At 38.7% G+C, this 17758-nt stretch overlaps 1 protein-coding gene across 1 annotated transcript; it reads right to left on the minus strand.

The window, feature by feature from the left end:
• Positions 1 to 15782: 15782 nt before the first annotated feature.
• Positions 15783 to 17391, minus strand: LOC102666820 (uncharacterized). The gene is made up of 3 exons (XM_006577461.1): positions 17083 to 17391; positions 16202 to 16840; positions 15783 to 16124 (listed from the first exon to the last, which is right to left on the minus strand). The coding sequence occupies exons 1-3, from the start codon at positions 17389 to 17391 to the stop codon at positions 15783 to 15785; spliced, it is 1290 nt and encodes a 429-aa protein (XP_006577524.1).
• Positions 17392 to 17758: the final 367 nt, after the last annotated feature.

Consider the following 17758-nt stretch of genomic DNA (forward strand, 5'->3'; position numbering starts at 1 on the left):
TTCTGGCTTCAATTCATTAGTGGGCTTTCCTTCTGTGTCCAGCATCTTGGGATGTTCCCAGCCTTTGATGACAGCTTTCCAGGTTCTGCTATCCAGTGATTTGAGGAAGGCCACCATCCTTGCTTTCCAGTATTCATAGTTGGTTCCATCCAGAATTGGTGGTCTGTTCACTGGTCCTCCTTCTTTCTCCATGTTCATCAGAATTTATCTCCCTAGATCTCACTCAGTGATTTAGAGTGCCCGCTCTGATACCAATTGAAATTCTGATACCGATGACAGATGTCGTACCGGATGTCACGACATCACGCTTCAGACCATGCAGATTATATTTGACAGTATGAACAGATTAAACAAGTAAATAACACAAGAGAATTGTTAACCCAGTTCGGTGCAACGTCACCTACATCTGGGGGCTACCAAGCCAGGGAGGAAATCCACTAAAATAGTGTTAGTTCGAAGATCTAACAGCCACTGTTTACAACCTTCTCACCTAACCACTACCCATGCAACCTCTACCTAAGAGCCACTCTTAGATATGAGAACCCCTCTCACTCCCTCTCAATCACTCTCCCGTGTTTACAAATAAATCAAAGACACACCAGAGATTGCTCTCTGAACAATAGAGATCAACTCTACACACTCAGGTCCAACACTTGATGTTAGGGTAACATCAAGGTGGCTCACAAAACACTCAAGTCCCAAAACTCACAAAATAACTCTTCAATCTCGGACTTGGTAGAAAACTCGTGCAGCCTTCATGTTTATATAGCAGTGTGCGTATCTGGGCTGTAACAACTTGCGCTGGATAAGATCTATCATTCTCCTGAAAATCTACACTTAAAGATCTAAAAGATAAAGTTTGATCTTTTAGTTTTTATCTTTAATCTTTAATCCCTGAACGAACTATTCAAGTTTGTAATTCGAACTTTAATTATCTTTTAATTCGTTCCTAAAGATAGATCGCCAAATCTGTTGCTAACTGCACATTAATCTGTTAAAGATATAACAGATTTATGTGTCCAGTATTTTCGGGCAGGATGTCCTGGACATCGTATCCGACATCGTGGATCCTGCAGCTTCAATTCTTCATTTGACATTTTATCTTGCCTTGTGCATTGTGCAGCCCAATCTGATTCCTTGACATAACGTTGGACATCATGTGCAGCAACTCCAGCTTTCCTTCATTGTCTAAGTGCTTATGTTTTAACAAAATTTTAGCCAATCTTTTAAAACTCAGTAAAGCTAAGCACTAACAAGGCTCTTGTCTCTTGCTGAAATTGCATATTCTGGATGGTCATTTGCCTCACTAACTCCTCTAATAAAGGTTGAGAAGGGGCCTCAGTTGCTTGTTGTCTTTGTTGTTGCTGCTACATTGGAGGAGGAACATATGTCCTGCTTGGCCCAGCAGCATTCTGGAAAGGAGGGACAGACTGTTGTTGCTGCTGTTGTTGTTGTGGAGGATTAGCTCATCTCAGATTTGGATGATTCCTCCAACCTGGATTGTATCTGTTGCTTGAAAGATCATAATTATTCTACTATTGTTGGTTTTGCTGCTGAGGAGGTCTATTATAAATATTTGTAGCATAGGCTTGAGGTTGCTCATTGACTCCAGATTGCTGCAAAGAAGGACAGAGATCTGTATGGTGATCAGCAGAAGAACATAGACCACAGACTCTTGCAACAGGTGCAGATGCAAATTTCTGATTTATGGCAAGCTGAGTTACTAGGTTGACCAAGGCATCAAGTTTTCCCTCAAGCTTCTTATTTTCAGCAGATGAAGATGAATCCGTTGCCACATCATGGTCTCCTATAAGGACAATAGCATCATTTCTTGCACTGAATTGTTGGGAGTTGGAAGCCATCTTCTCAATCAGATTCCTAGCCTCAACAGGTGTCATATCACCAAGAGCTCCACCACTAGCAGCATCAATCATATTCCTCTCCATGTTGCTAAGTCCCTCAGAAATATTGCAGAAGGAGTTGCTCGGAAATCTGGTTGTAAGGACAGCTTGAACACAATTTCTTGAATCTTTCCCAGTACTCATTCAAGCTCTCTCCACCATGGTTGTTAAACTCACGATTCTACGTAGAATCGTGAAGGTTCCATAAACTCGACTCGTAGAATCGAATCATAAACTCGTAAGAGTTTACTCAAAAGGCAGCAACAAAACCCACTACCCAAAAGGCAGCAACAAAACCCATTATCCACCTTTGATGAAGTCAGAATTTCAATTAACAGATAATTTGTCCATGTTCGGGGAGACCACCTTAGCGTTGTTAGAATTCAACACTAAGCATTGTTTCAAACTTTCAATTAACAGAGATTTCAATTAACAGATACTCCCTTAATTTAGCAACAGAACTCAAAACTCAACACTACAATGAAGCTAACAATAGCCTTGCCAAAATTTCAATTAACAAATACTCCTTTAATAATAATAAGCATCGTTTCAAACTTTCAATTAACAGAGATGAATTAACAAAGAAGCTTTGAGAAAGAAAACAACTTTGCGTCGTGGAGCAAAGCTTGGAGCTAGGTAAGGAAATGAGGGCTTTCGACAAGTGAGGGCTTTCAAGTTTCAAACAATGACGAAGACCACCACAACGTGATTAGCTCAGCAGTCCAGCACAGTAGCACGACAACGATGACGACAACCACCACCACGCGAGTAGCTCAGCGAGAGTCATTTTGGGGGGTTAGTAGCTTGAACAAGGTAGAGTGAGTGAGTAGAGAGAGTCGTGAAAGTCATTTTTGGGGGTTGTTGTGCGACGCCGTTTCAGATTTTCATAAACTCGTGGACTCGAAGTAGACTCGTGAGTCTACCCAAACTCATTCGAGTCTACACAAAATCGGACGAGTCTACTCTGATTTCGATTCTACTTCCGATTTAACTCGCCAATCCTTAGTAGAATCGTAAAATCGTAAGATTTTACGATTTAAACCGAGAGTTTAACAACCATGATCTCCACTAAGTTTCCTGATGCCTGAAATGTATTTTCTGATGGCAGTGGTCTTAGATGCAGGGAAGAATTTCTCCAAGAACACCCTTTTAAGGTCATCCCAGCTGGTATTGGACCTGGGAGCAAGGTAGTACAACCAATCTTTCGCCACTCCCTCCAAAGAATGAGGAAAAGCCTTTAGAAAGATATGATATTCCTGGACATCAGGGGGTTTCATGGTGGAACAGACAATATGGAACTCCTTAAGATGCTTATGAGGATCTTCACCTGCAAGACCTTGAAACTTGGGCAACAAATGTATTAGTCCAGTCTTGAGAACATATGGAACATCCTCATTAGGATATTGAATGCACAAGCTTTCATAAGTGAAGTCAGGTGCAGCCATCTCCCTAAGAGTCCTCTCAAAAGGTGGAGAATGAGCCATGTTCTCAGTATGAAAATTAGCAGTCGAATGCTCAAAATCAGAATGTTCAGAATCACTAGCAACAAAATGCTCAGAATGCACAGAATGCTCAAAATGATCAGGATGCACACTATGCCTAAATAATCTATGAAAGGTTCTATCTATTTTAGGATCAAAGGGTTGTAAATCACCAGGATTTCCCCTAGTCATGCACTATATGTAGCAATTCAAGTATTTCTCAAACAAACACCAAAGGGGGTAAAACTACAACTATACTCAAACGATATCCAAATGAGCTGAAAATTTGTGAGCAACACCTTAAAATCATGAAAAGATAGAAAAAAAAATTTCAGACAAAAATTCAAAGTCTAACTATGAAAACTGCCTAAGAAAAGTTTAGAAAAATAGGACAATAATACTTGAAAAATAAAAAAAAAACTTAGTAAACAGATTATTTTTTAAGTTTGGAAAACCTCAACTGGCTAAATCAGGTTTTCACGGCATGGGAAATTTTTTTCTACCCCAAATGCATATATGATAATAGTCATTCTGATAACCGAAGCAAAAGTTATAGCCGTTTTAAGTTTTGCTAAAAACAAGTTCCCAAATTTTTTGTCTCTCTCAAATTCAGCCACACCAAGTGCTTCTGGTATTTTTCACACAAAATATGGATCAAAAGAAACTACCACACAAAAAATCAGCCCAAAATAACAACTCTAGCTATCAAAACAAAAATCGCCAATTAATTAGCAAAATTCGGGTACTGTTCACAACACTCTGAAAAACAGAACAGGGGGCGCCTTAAAAAAAAAACAAAACAGAACACTACATTCCTGAAACACACACAAACAACACTTAACAACAAAACTACACACAAAACAACTAAACACTGCAAATTAATCACATAACACAGATTTTATAAGAACACACAGAAACAAACACAAAGACACAAAAACATAATTATGAACCTTGGACCACTACTCCTCGGCAACAGCACCAAATTTGATCGGAGTCGTATCCGAATCAAATAAACATTGAAATGCAGTATCTAGGAAGTGATCCTAGGTCGTCTCCCAGGGAGCAATGATCAACAAATGTTCATAACATATAATAACAAAACAGTAACGAATGGGGGGGTTTATTTGTTTTTGTAATCTAAACAGCAAGCAAACTTGAATTAAAGAAAATAATAGAACTAAAACATGTTGTTTCCCCTTGATTCAAAAGCAAGTCTCTTATCCTAGGTTACGATAATTTATCCCTAATCAGTTCAACCACTTAATCCAACCCAAAATTAATTTACTAAGCGAAAATTAACACAAGGCTGTCATTATGTGATTAAGGAACACATACACCAATTAATCCCCCTCACATGTCCATTAAGCATTAACGTTAATTAAGCACAGAGACAAATAATCAAACATTAAGCATGCATGGATTAATATCAGCAACAAATACAGAATAATTGGTGAAGGGGAAAACTGATCAGAAATTAGTATTAAGAACAAAACCTCAAAGAGAGCTATGCTTAATCCTCAAGAGAAAACAACACTAGAGATTCAGCCTTCCATAATCGGCAGTAATGAAATGGAATTGGAAGCATAAAATGAAATTGGAAATTGAAGTAGAAAACGAAACTGGAATTAGAAGAAGCTACATGAACAGTACGCGTGAACAGTAACCCGATAAGAAGCTGAAAAATGAAACCCTACAAAAACTACCTACGTGAACAGTAACACGAACCCTACTAAAACCCTAGCAACTGGGCTCACTAAAATAAGGTCTAGTGGCCCAATTACCAAAATACAGCCCAAAAACGAAATGAAATAAAATAAAACTGCACGACAAATAAAATTGTCTGCTCTCTTTAAGTCCAAGCCGGTTCAACCCAATTCCGGATCCAAGCCCTATTGCTTATAATTCTCCTGAAATTAAATTAAAACACAAAATTAGTCAAGTAGGCTCAAATGATAAAACTACATAATTAATTTGACAATTAAGGCTAATCAGTAATTAAAATGGTGACAAAAAGGGGTAAGAAATAGGAGAAAATAATGACACCTCAAGAAGACAAACACAAGATTTATACTGGTTCGGCCACAAACCGTGCCTACATCCAGTCCTCAAGCAACCTGCAGTTCTTGAGATTTCTTTCAACCTTGTAAAATCCTCTACAAGCCAAAGATCCACAAGGGATGTACCCTCCCTTGTTCTCTTTTGAATAACCAAGTGGATGTACCCTCCACTTGAACTAATCCACAAGAGATGTACCCTCTCTTGTTCTCAATATAACAATCCCCAAGTAGATGTACCCTCTACTTGTACAACAAAGAATGTACCCTCCAATGTGTTGGGACAAAGAATTCTCAGGCGGTTAGTCCTTTGAATCTTTGTAAGGGGAAACAAAAGATTTCGCAGGCAGTTAGTCCTTTGAGATCTTTTGTTTAAAGGGAAGGGAAGAATCAAAATAATTCTCAGGTGGTTAGTCCTTTGAATCTTTTGGAAGAGAGAAGGGAGAAACAAAAGAATTCAGGCAGTTAGTCCTTCTATTCTTTTGGCAAAGGGAGAAGAGAATGAAAAAGATGAATAGCACAAGTTTTTGAACAATGAACTTTTCTTGGAAGAGAAAGTTTTGAACAAAAACTCTTTGAAAGAAGTTGAGAAATGAATCAAAGATTTTTATAAAAACTAGTTATGAAACTTGTTGAAAGATGAAGAGAAATGAGTTAGAAAGTTCTCTAGAAAGGTGTTGAAATAAATGTTAAGAAATTCATGCCAAGGTCACATATTTATAATCTCTTGATGACTCAAGTTAAAGTTTGTGACTCTTGGTAATTTCTTTAAAACTAGTCACCTTTTAAAAATTGTGACTCTTTTGAAAACTAGTCACTTAAAAAGTTGTGACTTTTGAAAAATCTTCAGAAACAAGTCACTTTAAGAATTGTGACTTTTGGAAATTTATTTTTTGAAATCAGTCACTGGTAATCGATTACCATCAAGGTGTAATCAATTACACATAAACAAATGTGACTCTTCATGTTTAAATTTGAAATTTAAAATGTTTAGAAACACTAGTAATCGATTACAAGTATTGTGTAATCGATTACACAAGTTTAAAATAATTTGAAAATGTTTAAACACAAGTTGTGACTCTTGAAATTTGAAATCTAACGTTTTAAAACACTGGTAATCAATTACATGTTCATGGTAATCGATTACATCTTTGTAAATAAGTTTTGAAAATAATGATAGCTACTGGTAATCGATTACTACCTTTTGGTAATCGATTACCAGAGAGTAAAACTCATTGGTAATGATTTTGTGAAAACTTCTTGTGCTACTCAATATTTTGAAAAACGTTTTTAGTTCTTATCTTGATTAAGTCTTCTCTTGATTCTTGAATCTTGAGTCCTGAATCTTGATCTTGATTATCCTCGAATCTTGATTCTTGAATCTTTGGAATTTGCTTAACTCTTGATTCTGTGGCATCATTAAAATAACCTTGGAAGGCATTGCTTCCACATCCTCCAGGTTCAATAGTTCATCCAAAAGATCCTTCCATAATAAGGAGAAAAATCAAGTCATATGCTATGAGTGCAAGAAGCCAGGACACTTCAGGTTGGAAATTCATGACCTTGAAAAGTCAAAGGATAAGAGGAAGAAATTCGTCAAGTCCAAAACCTCATGAGCACTTAGGAGGACCTGGAAAATTCTTTGTCTGACGAAGACAATGAGGAAGAAGCCAACCTATGTCTGATGGTTGATGCATCTACTGGTAAAACAGAACCAACACTGGACACAAGTTCAAACGATGAGGATTCCCAGCCTAATAAAACCGTAAACTCTGATGGTGAAGAGCTAATCTTCGAATCTAGAGAAGATTTAATTAAAGGGCACAATCAACTACTTTTTACCTCTCCTCACGTCTCTAAATCTTATAGTAAACTAAACAAACGTTTTCAACATCTTGAAAGAGAGCATAAGGATCACAAGAAAGGTTCATCAAGCTCATTTAGTTGACTTTGTCTTGGAAACCACCTCACCTGGTGGTGTACAAGACACCTCTATTTGTGAGGAGGTCAAGGCATTACTGAACGAAAAGGTATCCAATGGACAAAAGATTCTTCTTAAAGATTTTCAAGACTTGGAAGAAAGGGTGAAATCCTTAACCACAACTCTTGACGATTCAAAAGAAGAGCGCAAGGAACTACCTCCTAAGATTGAAAAACTCTATAAAGAGATAGACACCTTCAGAGATAACCTAGGCAAATTTATTTGTGGTCATGAAGCCCTTAAAAAAATTATTAAGGTGCAAAGAAACCCCAAAGACAAATCTAGCCTTGGTTTCAAAGGCAAAAAGGTTATGCATGCTGAAGAAGTCAATGTTTTCTATTTTTATGGAAAAGTGGGTCATGAGGCTCATAAGTGCAAGGACCTCTCTGAAGAGGGCAACCCATCAAAGGGTTTGTCCAGTGCTTATCAGCACACACAAGCTAACAAGAAAAAAGGACCCAAAAAGATTTAGGTACCTGAGAGCAAAATAATTCTTGTTGTAGATCTCCTTGATAGCAGGAAAGAAACACCAATCATGGTACCTAGACACTGGTTGCTCACAACACATGACAAGCAAAAAGTCTATTTTCCAATCCCTAAGCCCTATGTCTGGTGGGGTTGTTACCTTCGGAGGGTATTCCACCCTATTCTCCTATTGATAATGTTTTGCTTGTTAAAGGATTGAAGCATAATCTGTTGAGCATAAGTCAATTATGTGACAGTGGATACAATGCCACTCTTCTCTACTAAGAGACAAGGAAATCTTTATAAGATTAAACTTAGTGATCTGTCCAGTCAAAAGGTGTCATGCATACTTTCAGTCAAAATGCATCACTGGGTATGTCATAATAAGTTTGGTCATGCTAGCTTGAGGTTAATCTCAAAGCAATCATATCAAGATGATTTTCCTTGTGAAGCTTGCCAGAAAGGGAAACAAGTAAAAAATTTGTTTAAAGCCAAAACATGTTATTTCCACTTAGGCCTTTAGAGCTCCTACACCTTGACATGCTTAGATCAACCAAGATTGCATCCTTTCCATATGCATATATGGTCTGATCATAGTGGACAATTGTGGGTTAGGTTCCTAACCCACAAGAATAAGTCTTTTGATACCTTTTATAAATTCTATAAAAAGAATCAAAATGAAAAAGGCATTTGTATCTCTTCAATCAAAAGTGACCATTGGGGAGAGTTTGAAAATGATATTTTCAAAAAAAATTGTGAAGAGAATGGTATTCATCACAATTTTTTTACTCTAAGAATACCACCATAGAAGGAAGTTGTTGAGAGGTGAAATAGATCTCTTCAAGAAATGGCTAGGACCATGCTTAGTGACCACTCAACCTCCAAGCAATTCTAGGGTGAAGCAGTAAGCAATGCATGTTATTTATAGAACAAAATTTATATTCAGCCAATCTTAAAGAAAACTCCCTATGAATAGTGGAAGGGATGTAAGCCTAACATCTCTTATTTCCACCCATTTGGATGTCAGTGTTTCCTTCTAAACACCAAGGATAACCTTGGAAAGTTTGACTCCGAATGTAATTTTGGAATCTTACTTGGATACTCTGAATTGTCCAAGGCATATAGAGTGTATAACTTCATAACCTTGACTATGGAAGAGGCCATTCATGAGAGATTTAATTACAATAAGCCTGGCACTACAATGTCAAAGTTGGAAGTGTCTTTTGCATAAATGAAGATAGAGGATATTGTTAAGTCTACTGTTGTGTCGAGTCAGAACCAACTTGCGTCTAACTCACCAGTGGACAACCAACCTGAAGAGGCCAGAGAACCAACTGGATGCCTGTTGAGGAAACAACATCTAGAGCCTAGATCATATGTGATCCTATGGACAAAGTACAGAGAAGGAACTCTCTTAAGAACACAACATTACTATATGAGATTGAGCAAAAACACATAGATGATACCATGTCTGATTAATATTGGGTCAAAGCAATGCAAGAAGAGCTAGACCAGTTTCAGAATAATGATGTATGGGAGCTTGTAGAACTCCCCAAAGGAAAATCTGTTGTTGGAGCAAAGTGGGTGTTCAGAAACAAGTTTGATGAAACATGTAAGGTAGGGAGGAACAAGGCTAAGCTTGTAGCCAAAGGTTACTCATAACCAGATGGTATCGATTATACTAAAATTTTTGGTCCTATTGGTCGTACAGAGGAAATACGCATTTTATTGTCCTTTGTTGCCCATCACGGTATGATGTTGCATTAAATGGACGTAAAAAGTGTGTTCCTAAATAGACTAATCAAGGAAGAGGTATATGTGGAACAACCCCTAAGTTTGAGAGTTCTATCTACGCTTATCATGTTTTCAAAATTAACAAAGGCTTCTATGGTTTAAAACAAGCTCCTCGAGCTTGGTATGAAAAGTTAAGTTCATTTTTAACTAGAAATGGCTTTATAAGAGGAAATGCAGATACTCTTTTGTTTCACAAAGATTATGGTAGTCAATTTCTAATTTTCCAAATATATATGGACAATATCATTTTGAGTCTGGAGAAAAGGAATATAGGCTGCTTGGTTACTGTGATGCGGATTTTGCTGGAGATAGAGTGGAAAGAAAAAGCATCAGTGGAAGATGTCACTTCACTGATGGATGCTTGGTCTCTTGGACGAGCAAGAAACATGGGACAATAGCTCTATCCATAGTAGAGGCAAAGTATATATCAACTGCAAGTTGTTATTCCTAACTCTTATGGATCAAACATCAACTTGAGGACTACAACTTGTTTGAGAGTAAAATCCATATCCTACGTGATAATACTGATGCCATAGATCTTTCTAAAAACCCATCATGTGTTCACGTGCCAAACACATAGAAATAAAAGATCATTTCCTTAGGTATCACATCCGAAATGATATTGTGGAATTACAATTTGTATCCATAAAATGTCAACTTGCTAATTTATTTAGGAAACCTTTTACTGGGGTAGGCTAGTCTCTTTGAGAGAAAGGCTTGGCATGTTACCTGTGGAGTGAGGTTTTAAATCCATGTGTGAAATCATAACACTTCACTAAGCGTCCAAAGGACCTATTGTCCAATGAGCTTAGTTATTATCTATGCACTACATACATGTATCCAATATATGGACTGTGGCCACCAGACACAACTTTAGTGAAACACAACATTTTTAGTTCATTTGTGCTAAGTCACCTAAAGTGGGTCAGATCCTGTTTGAAAAAGCTCATACTTTGTCAACTTCCCCCCATAATCTCTTTCTCTTTCTTCACCCTAAACACTTAATCATCACTATAACTCATCATTATGTTCTTTCACTATCAAAACCTTATGCAAACTCTTCAAATTCTCTCCCCCATAAATCTCTTTGTAAACTAACCTCTTTTCCTATCGAAAACCCAAAAACTTCTAACCCTAACAATGGACAAGAAACAAAACCAACCCCAATTGTCCAAATCACACCTCATTTCACAAAAAACCCTCCCCCTACATCTTCTAAGGATGGTTCCCATGTTCAGATTACCAGACCTACACTTGTGACTATCCTTGCTACACAAGTAACAATGAAGGATAAGGAACCACGAGCTCATGTTGACACTACTACAAAAGCGTGATTCAACATCGTTGAATCTAAGTCGGTTATAAAAAACCGATGTAATAAAGCTTGCAGTGGCATTTTTGAAATTAATACGAACTTTTTATAAAACTTAATGATAGTTTTTTAAAGCCTCCTTTGATACAAATTTTACGAAGGCAGTTTTATAAAAACTGCCCTTGTTTGTAAGCCTATTACTATGGTTTTTTAAATAAACCACCTTTGTCTCATTTTTAATTACTTTATTATTTTATGCTTTTCAGTCTTTGGAACACGTATGCCTTTCCATCTCCCTCTCGCCCTTCACCCTACCGTGAGCACATCTCACTCTCGCCCTTCACCCTGTCATGACCTCCGCAAGCTTGCCATGGACATTCCCCAACTTGTGCTCCATCCCGTCACTGGTGTTGCTCCCACACACCATGCATAGTGCCTTCACCAGTGGCAGGAAAATTCCCCCCACCCTCATCGACACCGAGGGAATTGCTAGCGCAAGAAGTGCCTCCCTGAAGACCAAGTTGTAACCTAACCCTAACGAGCAGCTGCCGAAAAGTTTTGACGAATTAGTACGCGATGCGGTTTTGATAAAACCCTTGGTGAAGAAGAAAGTGAGGGCAATGAGCCAGGGGATGGGATCGCCAAAGCCGGAGAATGAGGCGGTGAAGGGTAGGGTGAGCTTGTGTTTGACTCATCTTCTCCTCTCGGAAATTTCGTGCTTCTTCTCTCCTTCTCCCTACCCTCATCTTCTCCTCTTTCAAGCTCTTATCCATGGCTTCCTATGGTGGTGAGCTTGTGTTTGACTCATCTTCTCCTTAAAGTGGTGTCTCCAATCATCTTTCTTCCTTCTCCATTCCGCTGCCATTGAACTTCAAGAAGCAAAGGACTCCATTGATGAAGAAGATCCAAGGCCTACAAGCTCCACATGGAGCTACATCACTACATTACTCCTATAGCGAAACCCTAAGTTTATTCTAACCATAACTAACCTAATGACACTAAACCTAAACAAAAATTCAACCTACAAACTACTAAGTCCTCTATCCTAAGGTTTGCAACTTTAATAGAAAATAAAACAAATAAAGCTTACTTGGATTGTGAAGTATGAACTGCAAAGAAGAAGCAAAATGTGGGGAATGCAGGGACTTGATGCACAGAATAAAAGGAATGCAAGGAATGCAAAACACAAGGAAATGCAAAAGCTTTGATGAAAATGCAAAACTGCCTAGTGTCATACCCTAATTTCGTTCGGGGACCATTGTTTGATAGCCTGCAACCTTTGCTTGACCGCTTCGAGTTACTTAACACCCATTGTTAGGTAATCCATGAAGTTCCATAACATTCCAGAGGTCAAAAAAGGGATTATTGCACAATCTGTAAGGTTTCGTGACATTACGGAAAGAAAATAAGTGTCGTTATGTAATCCGTAAAGTTTCGTAACGTTATGGAAAAAGAATCAGAAAAAAAGGCAAAAGGGGTATGTATTTAGTAAAAAGGGGTGTGCAAATAGCAACCAGGCCCACTTGGGCCTTCAGGGTGTTCCAACAGAAGGCAGTGCCTTCTGGTGGAAGCAACCCAGCTTGCCTGGGCAAGCTGGGCGGCAACCACCTCCCTCTTTTCCCCTATAAATAGGGGGAAGAGGGTAGAGTAATGTCGTTCAACCCTTCTGGTATTTAGGATTCTCTTGAAATTAGTGAGAAAAATTGTTTTCGTGAAGAAAATCCAAGCCGAGGCGCTTCTGTACCGCTTCTGTGACGTTTCTATGAGCGATTTCCTGAAGATTCTTCACCGTTCTTGATCGTTCTTCATTCGTTCTTCGTCGTTCTTTGGTCTTCAACCGGTAAGTTCCCGAAATCGAACCTTTCAATTCATTCTATGTGCCCTTAGTGGTCCCTACTCGTTTTACGTGCTTTTATTTTCATTTCGTTTGTTTTCCTTACCCCCTTTTGACGTGCTTTAACTATTTATTTAAGCCGTTTTCTCACCTAATCAAGTAATAAAATGAATTTCCACTGTTAAAACAAAATCTAACCGATCGTTCACGTTGTAACCACGGTTAAACCAAAAAAAGGCAAAATAATAATAAAATAATCACCAAATGAGGCAAAATAATAATAAAATAATCAAAATATCTTTGAATAAAATAATAATAAAAAATTAATTGGACGCTTTTTCTTTGGGATTTTTCTTAATTGAATTGACTAATAACCAAAGTGAAACTAAGTATAAAATCAACTCACAAATCAAGTTTTGTCCATAAAAATCTCTTAAAAGCCGTTTTAAGGTCCAACGCCTTAAACGGTCCTCTTTGCTTTTATTGGTTAATGTGGACTTTCGAGAGCCTAAAGTCAACATGTAACTTTGTCACTACTTTCAAAAAAACCAAGAGATCATTAATGGTTCAATGCCTTAATGTTTTTCTCCCTTCAAGAGAACCAAAAGGCCGTTCAAATGGTCCAACACCTTAAACGATTTTTTTTTGTCACAATATATTTTGCAAAAAAGGATAAAAGTAACATAACCAACGTTCAGTTCTCGAAGAACTACGTAGGTCTGATTTCCTTACCACAATTGAGGAATACGTAGGAGCAAGGGAAACATCCTTGTCGACCACAAAAAGATAAAAAATACAAAAAGGCATAAAAAGACATAAAAACATAAAAAGGGAAAAATACATAATTTTGAAAGTCATATTTGCACACTTGATTGAAGGTTGTCGTCCCTTGTGACGAACGCGTGGGGTGCTAATATCTTCCTCGTGCATAAATACAACTCCCGAACCTTTCACACTTAAAGTTCGTAGACTACACCTTTCCGGGTTTTCCGACATTTTCCTCGAATAAACGTTGGTGGCGACTCTGCACATTTTCCTTTCTTGGAAGACGCACCCGCGAGCCCTCGCGTCGCCCTCCCGCCGAAGGGTAGGTTGCGACAACTAGCAGTTACTTTTAAGCACAATTCGTATTGCTCGCTTAGTGCACAGTCGCGCTTAGCGAGACAATATGACATTTGGGTTTTAAAATAGCCCTACGCTTAGCCCATCTTCCCGCTAAGCCCAATTCCAATTTTTTTTCAAATTCCAGAGAGATATTTAGGCTTAGCATGAAGACACGCGCTTAGCGCTGTCTGCAACTCTTATTGGTCCTGCAATTTGCGCTTAGCCGCCAAAGGTGGGGCTTAGCGCATAAACATGCTCCTCAATGCAGTGATGGCTTGCGCTTAGCGCGTTGATGGCGCTTAGCACTATTCCAAAGAATTTCAAAACAAAGAGTGAATTGCGCTTAGCGCATCACCTCGCTAAGCCCAATGCGAGAAATTAAAATCTAGAGAGGTATTTGGGCTTACCGCAGCAACGCACGCTTAGCGCTATCCACAGATTTTCAAAGCAGAGATTGATTGGCGCTTAGCGCATCACCTTGCTAAGCCCAATTCGAGAAATTCACATTCCAGAGAGATAATTGGGCATAGCACTACCATCCAGCCACTAGTCAAGGGTCTAAGCGCTTAGCATGAGCAAGGGCTCGCTGAGCACGTGAAGACTTGGCACTTAGCAAGTGAACAATTGAAAAATTTTCTAAGTTCTTTTTCTGTTCACCTCTTCACCAAAGTTCATGAACCCCTTCTTTCCAATATTAAACAAGATGAAAACACATAATCACAAGCAAAAACTACACTAAATGCAAGAAAAACAAAATTAAAAATGATTGGGTTGCCTCCCAGCAAGCGCTCATTTAACGTCATTAGCTTGACGCATCGCTCTGTTATGCTTCTTGAAAGTATAGAATAATGTTTAATCTCTCAATGGTTCCACCATGGTACAACTTTAGCCTTTGTCCATTCACCACCCATGTTCTGTCGGGATCTTTAGCTTGAGGGTCATAAAGCTCCACTGCTCCATATGGTCGGACTTTCTTGATGGTAAATAGTCTGGACCATTTAGATTTGAGCTTCCCAAGAAACAATTAAAGCCTTGAATTGAAAAGAAACACTTGTTGACCTGGCTGAAAATCCTTCTTGAGAAATCTTTTATAAACCTCCTATAGAACCCGACGTGTCCTAAAAAACTTCTCACTCCCTTGACATTCATTGGAGGGGGAAGTTTCTCAATAACATCAATCTTCGCCTTGTCCACCTCAATTCCCCTCACTGAAATTTTATGCCCCAGCACTATGCCTTCTTGAACCATGAAGTGACATTTCTCCCAATTAAGCACCAAGTTAGACTCTTCACATCTCTGCAATACTTTTTCCAGATTTTATAGACAACCATCAAAAGATGACCCAAAGACAGAGAAATCATCCATGAAAACTTCGATACATTTCTCCACCATATCAGAAAAAATTTCCATCATGCACCTCTGAAATGTAGCCGGAGCATTACACAAACTGAAAGGCATACGCCGATAAGCAAATACACCAAATGAGCAAGTAAAAGTTGTCTTCTCTTGATCTTTGGGATCCACTGCAATCTGATTGTAACTAGAATATCCACCCAGAAAACAATAATATGACTGCCCTATAAGTCTTTCAAGCATCTGGTCCATGAAGGGAAGTGGATAATGGTCTTTCCGAGTGGCATCATTCAATTTCCTATAATCAATGCACATTCTCCACCCAGTGGCAGTCCTTGTGGATATTAATTCATCTTTCTCATTTTAATCACTGTCATACCTCCCTTCTTGGGAACAACCTGCACAGGGCTAACCCATGCACTATCTGAGATGGGATAAATGAGTCCTATATCTAGCAATTTAAGTACTTCCCTACACACCTCTTCTTTCATGATTGGGTTTAATCATCTTTGGGGCTGCCTCACTGGCTTGTAATCAGCTTCCATATTAATTTTGTGCATGCAGTAAGATGGACTGATCCCTTTTAAGTCAGAGATGTGCCATCGAATCACTGCTTTGTGCTTCTTCAAAATCTGCACCAGTTGATCCTCTTTTGTTTTCTTCAAAGAGCTGCTAATGATGACTAGTTTGGCTTCATTGTCCTCTAAGAATACATACTTCAAATGTGTAGGCAAAGTCTTCAATTCCAATTTGGGTTTTTCTATTTGTCCACTGTTCTTCAATTCTTCAAATACAATATGTCTCTCAGCATTTTCCCCTGCACCCTCTAACTCTTTAATACAAACCTGCACTTCATGTTCCTCCTCCTTGGTCAGACATTCTACATGATAAGTCAATGCTTTTCCAAAGGGGAATGCAGTACCATGGCTATAGCTGCTAATTCTATCTCCCTTTCTACTTTCTCCTCATCAAAGCAAGCTTTCTGATCATTTGGGTGCTTCATTGCTTCAAATAAGTTGAATGAAATTTTCTGATCCTCCACACTCAGTTCTAATTCTCCTTTCCCCATATCTACTATACAGCTGGCGGTGGAGATGAAAGGACGTCCCAAAATTATGGGAATTTCAAGATCCTCCTCTATATCCATAACCAAAAAATCTGCAAGAAAGATACGATGCTTGACTTGAATCAGAACGTCTCCAATCACTCTGAAGGGTCTGGAGATGGAGCGATCAGCTAAGTGTAAGGTCATCCGAGTAGGCATTATCTCCAACTCTCCAAGTCTCCGGCACATGGAGAGCGGCATCAAATTAATGTTGGCTCCCAAATCAATGAGAGCCTTGCCTACCGCAACCTCACCGATAGAACATGGTATTGTGACACTTCCTGGATCTGAATGCTTTCGTGGTAGGATACATTGAATAACAGCGCTGCAATTTCCTTCCACAACTATAGTGTCACTGTGGATATACCTATTCTTCCTAGTTAGCATGTCTTTAAGAAACTTAGCATAGAGTTGCATTTGTTGGAGAGCTTTTCCAAAAGGCATTGTGATCTCTAGCTTTTTGAAGATGCAAGAAATATGGCTAGATGTCTCTCCTTATCCTTCCTGGAAGGTACCAAAGGATATGGTAGTTCCTTGCCTTCAGCTGGAGTGGTTTCTCTCTTCTTCTCCCTTGAAATCTCACTCTTGCTTTTCTTTATCTCTTCTACCTTCTCTTTTTCTTTTCCTGTTTTCTCATTTTTTTCATTTTCTTTTTCATTTTCATTATTTTTCTCCTCTTTTATTTCTTGTTCACTCACTTTTATTGTTGTCTCCTTCTTCTCATCTTCTACCTCCAACTCTTCTTCAGATTCACTCAAAGACTCTACCATAGTGTCAAGTGATGGGTTAGACACTAGCTGTTGTTTCTCTGCACCTATTCCATTCTCACTCTCATTCATGGTCACCAATTTGATTCTAGTCATGATAGCATTACATTCCTCCTTTGGATTTTTCTCAGTATTAGCTCCAAAGCTGGTGGACAAACGGTCTGCCAATTGCTTAGCCAGTTGTCCCACCTGGACTTCCAGATTCTTTATGGCTGACTCTGTGCTCTTATGGTTTGACATAAATACTTACATGAACTGAGTAAGAGTCTCTTCTAGCTTCGTTGTTCGATCATAGAGACTAGGCCCTTGTTGTTGTGGCCTCTTAGATGGACCACCCTGGTCTATGTTGAACTGGTTTCCAGGGTGATTCCTCCAATGTCCCTGCTGTGAATTATATGGCTGGCCATGCTAAAATCCGGAATATCCACCTGCATTGAAATTTTGTCTTGGCTGGTTCCCCATGTAGTTGACTTCATGTGGTGTTTCTTCTTGGGGAATACAGTAGCCGGACTCATGTGCTCCTCCACATATGACATAACCTGCAACCTGCAAAACAACAGAGGGTGAAGGTTGTACAGAATTTAATTGAGTTGGCAGCTTACTTAGT

The sequence above is a fragment of the Glycine max genome, chromosome 3 (assembly GCF_000004515.6).
Source record: "Glycine max cultivar Williams 82 chromosome 3, Glycine_max_v4.0, whole genome shotgun sequence".
Taxonomy (NCBI): domain Eukaryota; kingdom Viridiplantae; phylum Streptophyta; class Magnoliopsida; order Fabales; family Fabaceae; genus Glycine; species Glycine max.

Excerpts from the sequence above, each read along its gene's own strand:
- LOC102666820 (XM_006577461.1), bottom strand. The coding sequence starts at position 17,391 with ATGTCAAACCATAAGAGCACAGAGTCAGCCATAAAGAATCTGGAAGTC. Across the intron at positions 16,841-17,082 it reads AGAAGGAGACAACAATAAAA|CTAGAGATCACAATGCCTTT; the intron begins GTGAGTGAACAA and ends ATCTTCAAAAAG. Across the intron at positions 16,125-16,201 it reads AATTAGCAGCTATAGCCATG|GTTTGTATTAAAGAGTTAGA; the intron begins GTACTGCATTCC and ends CATGAAGTGCAG.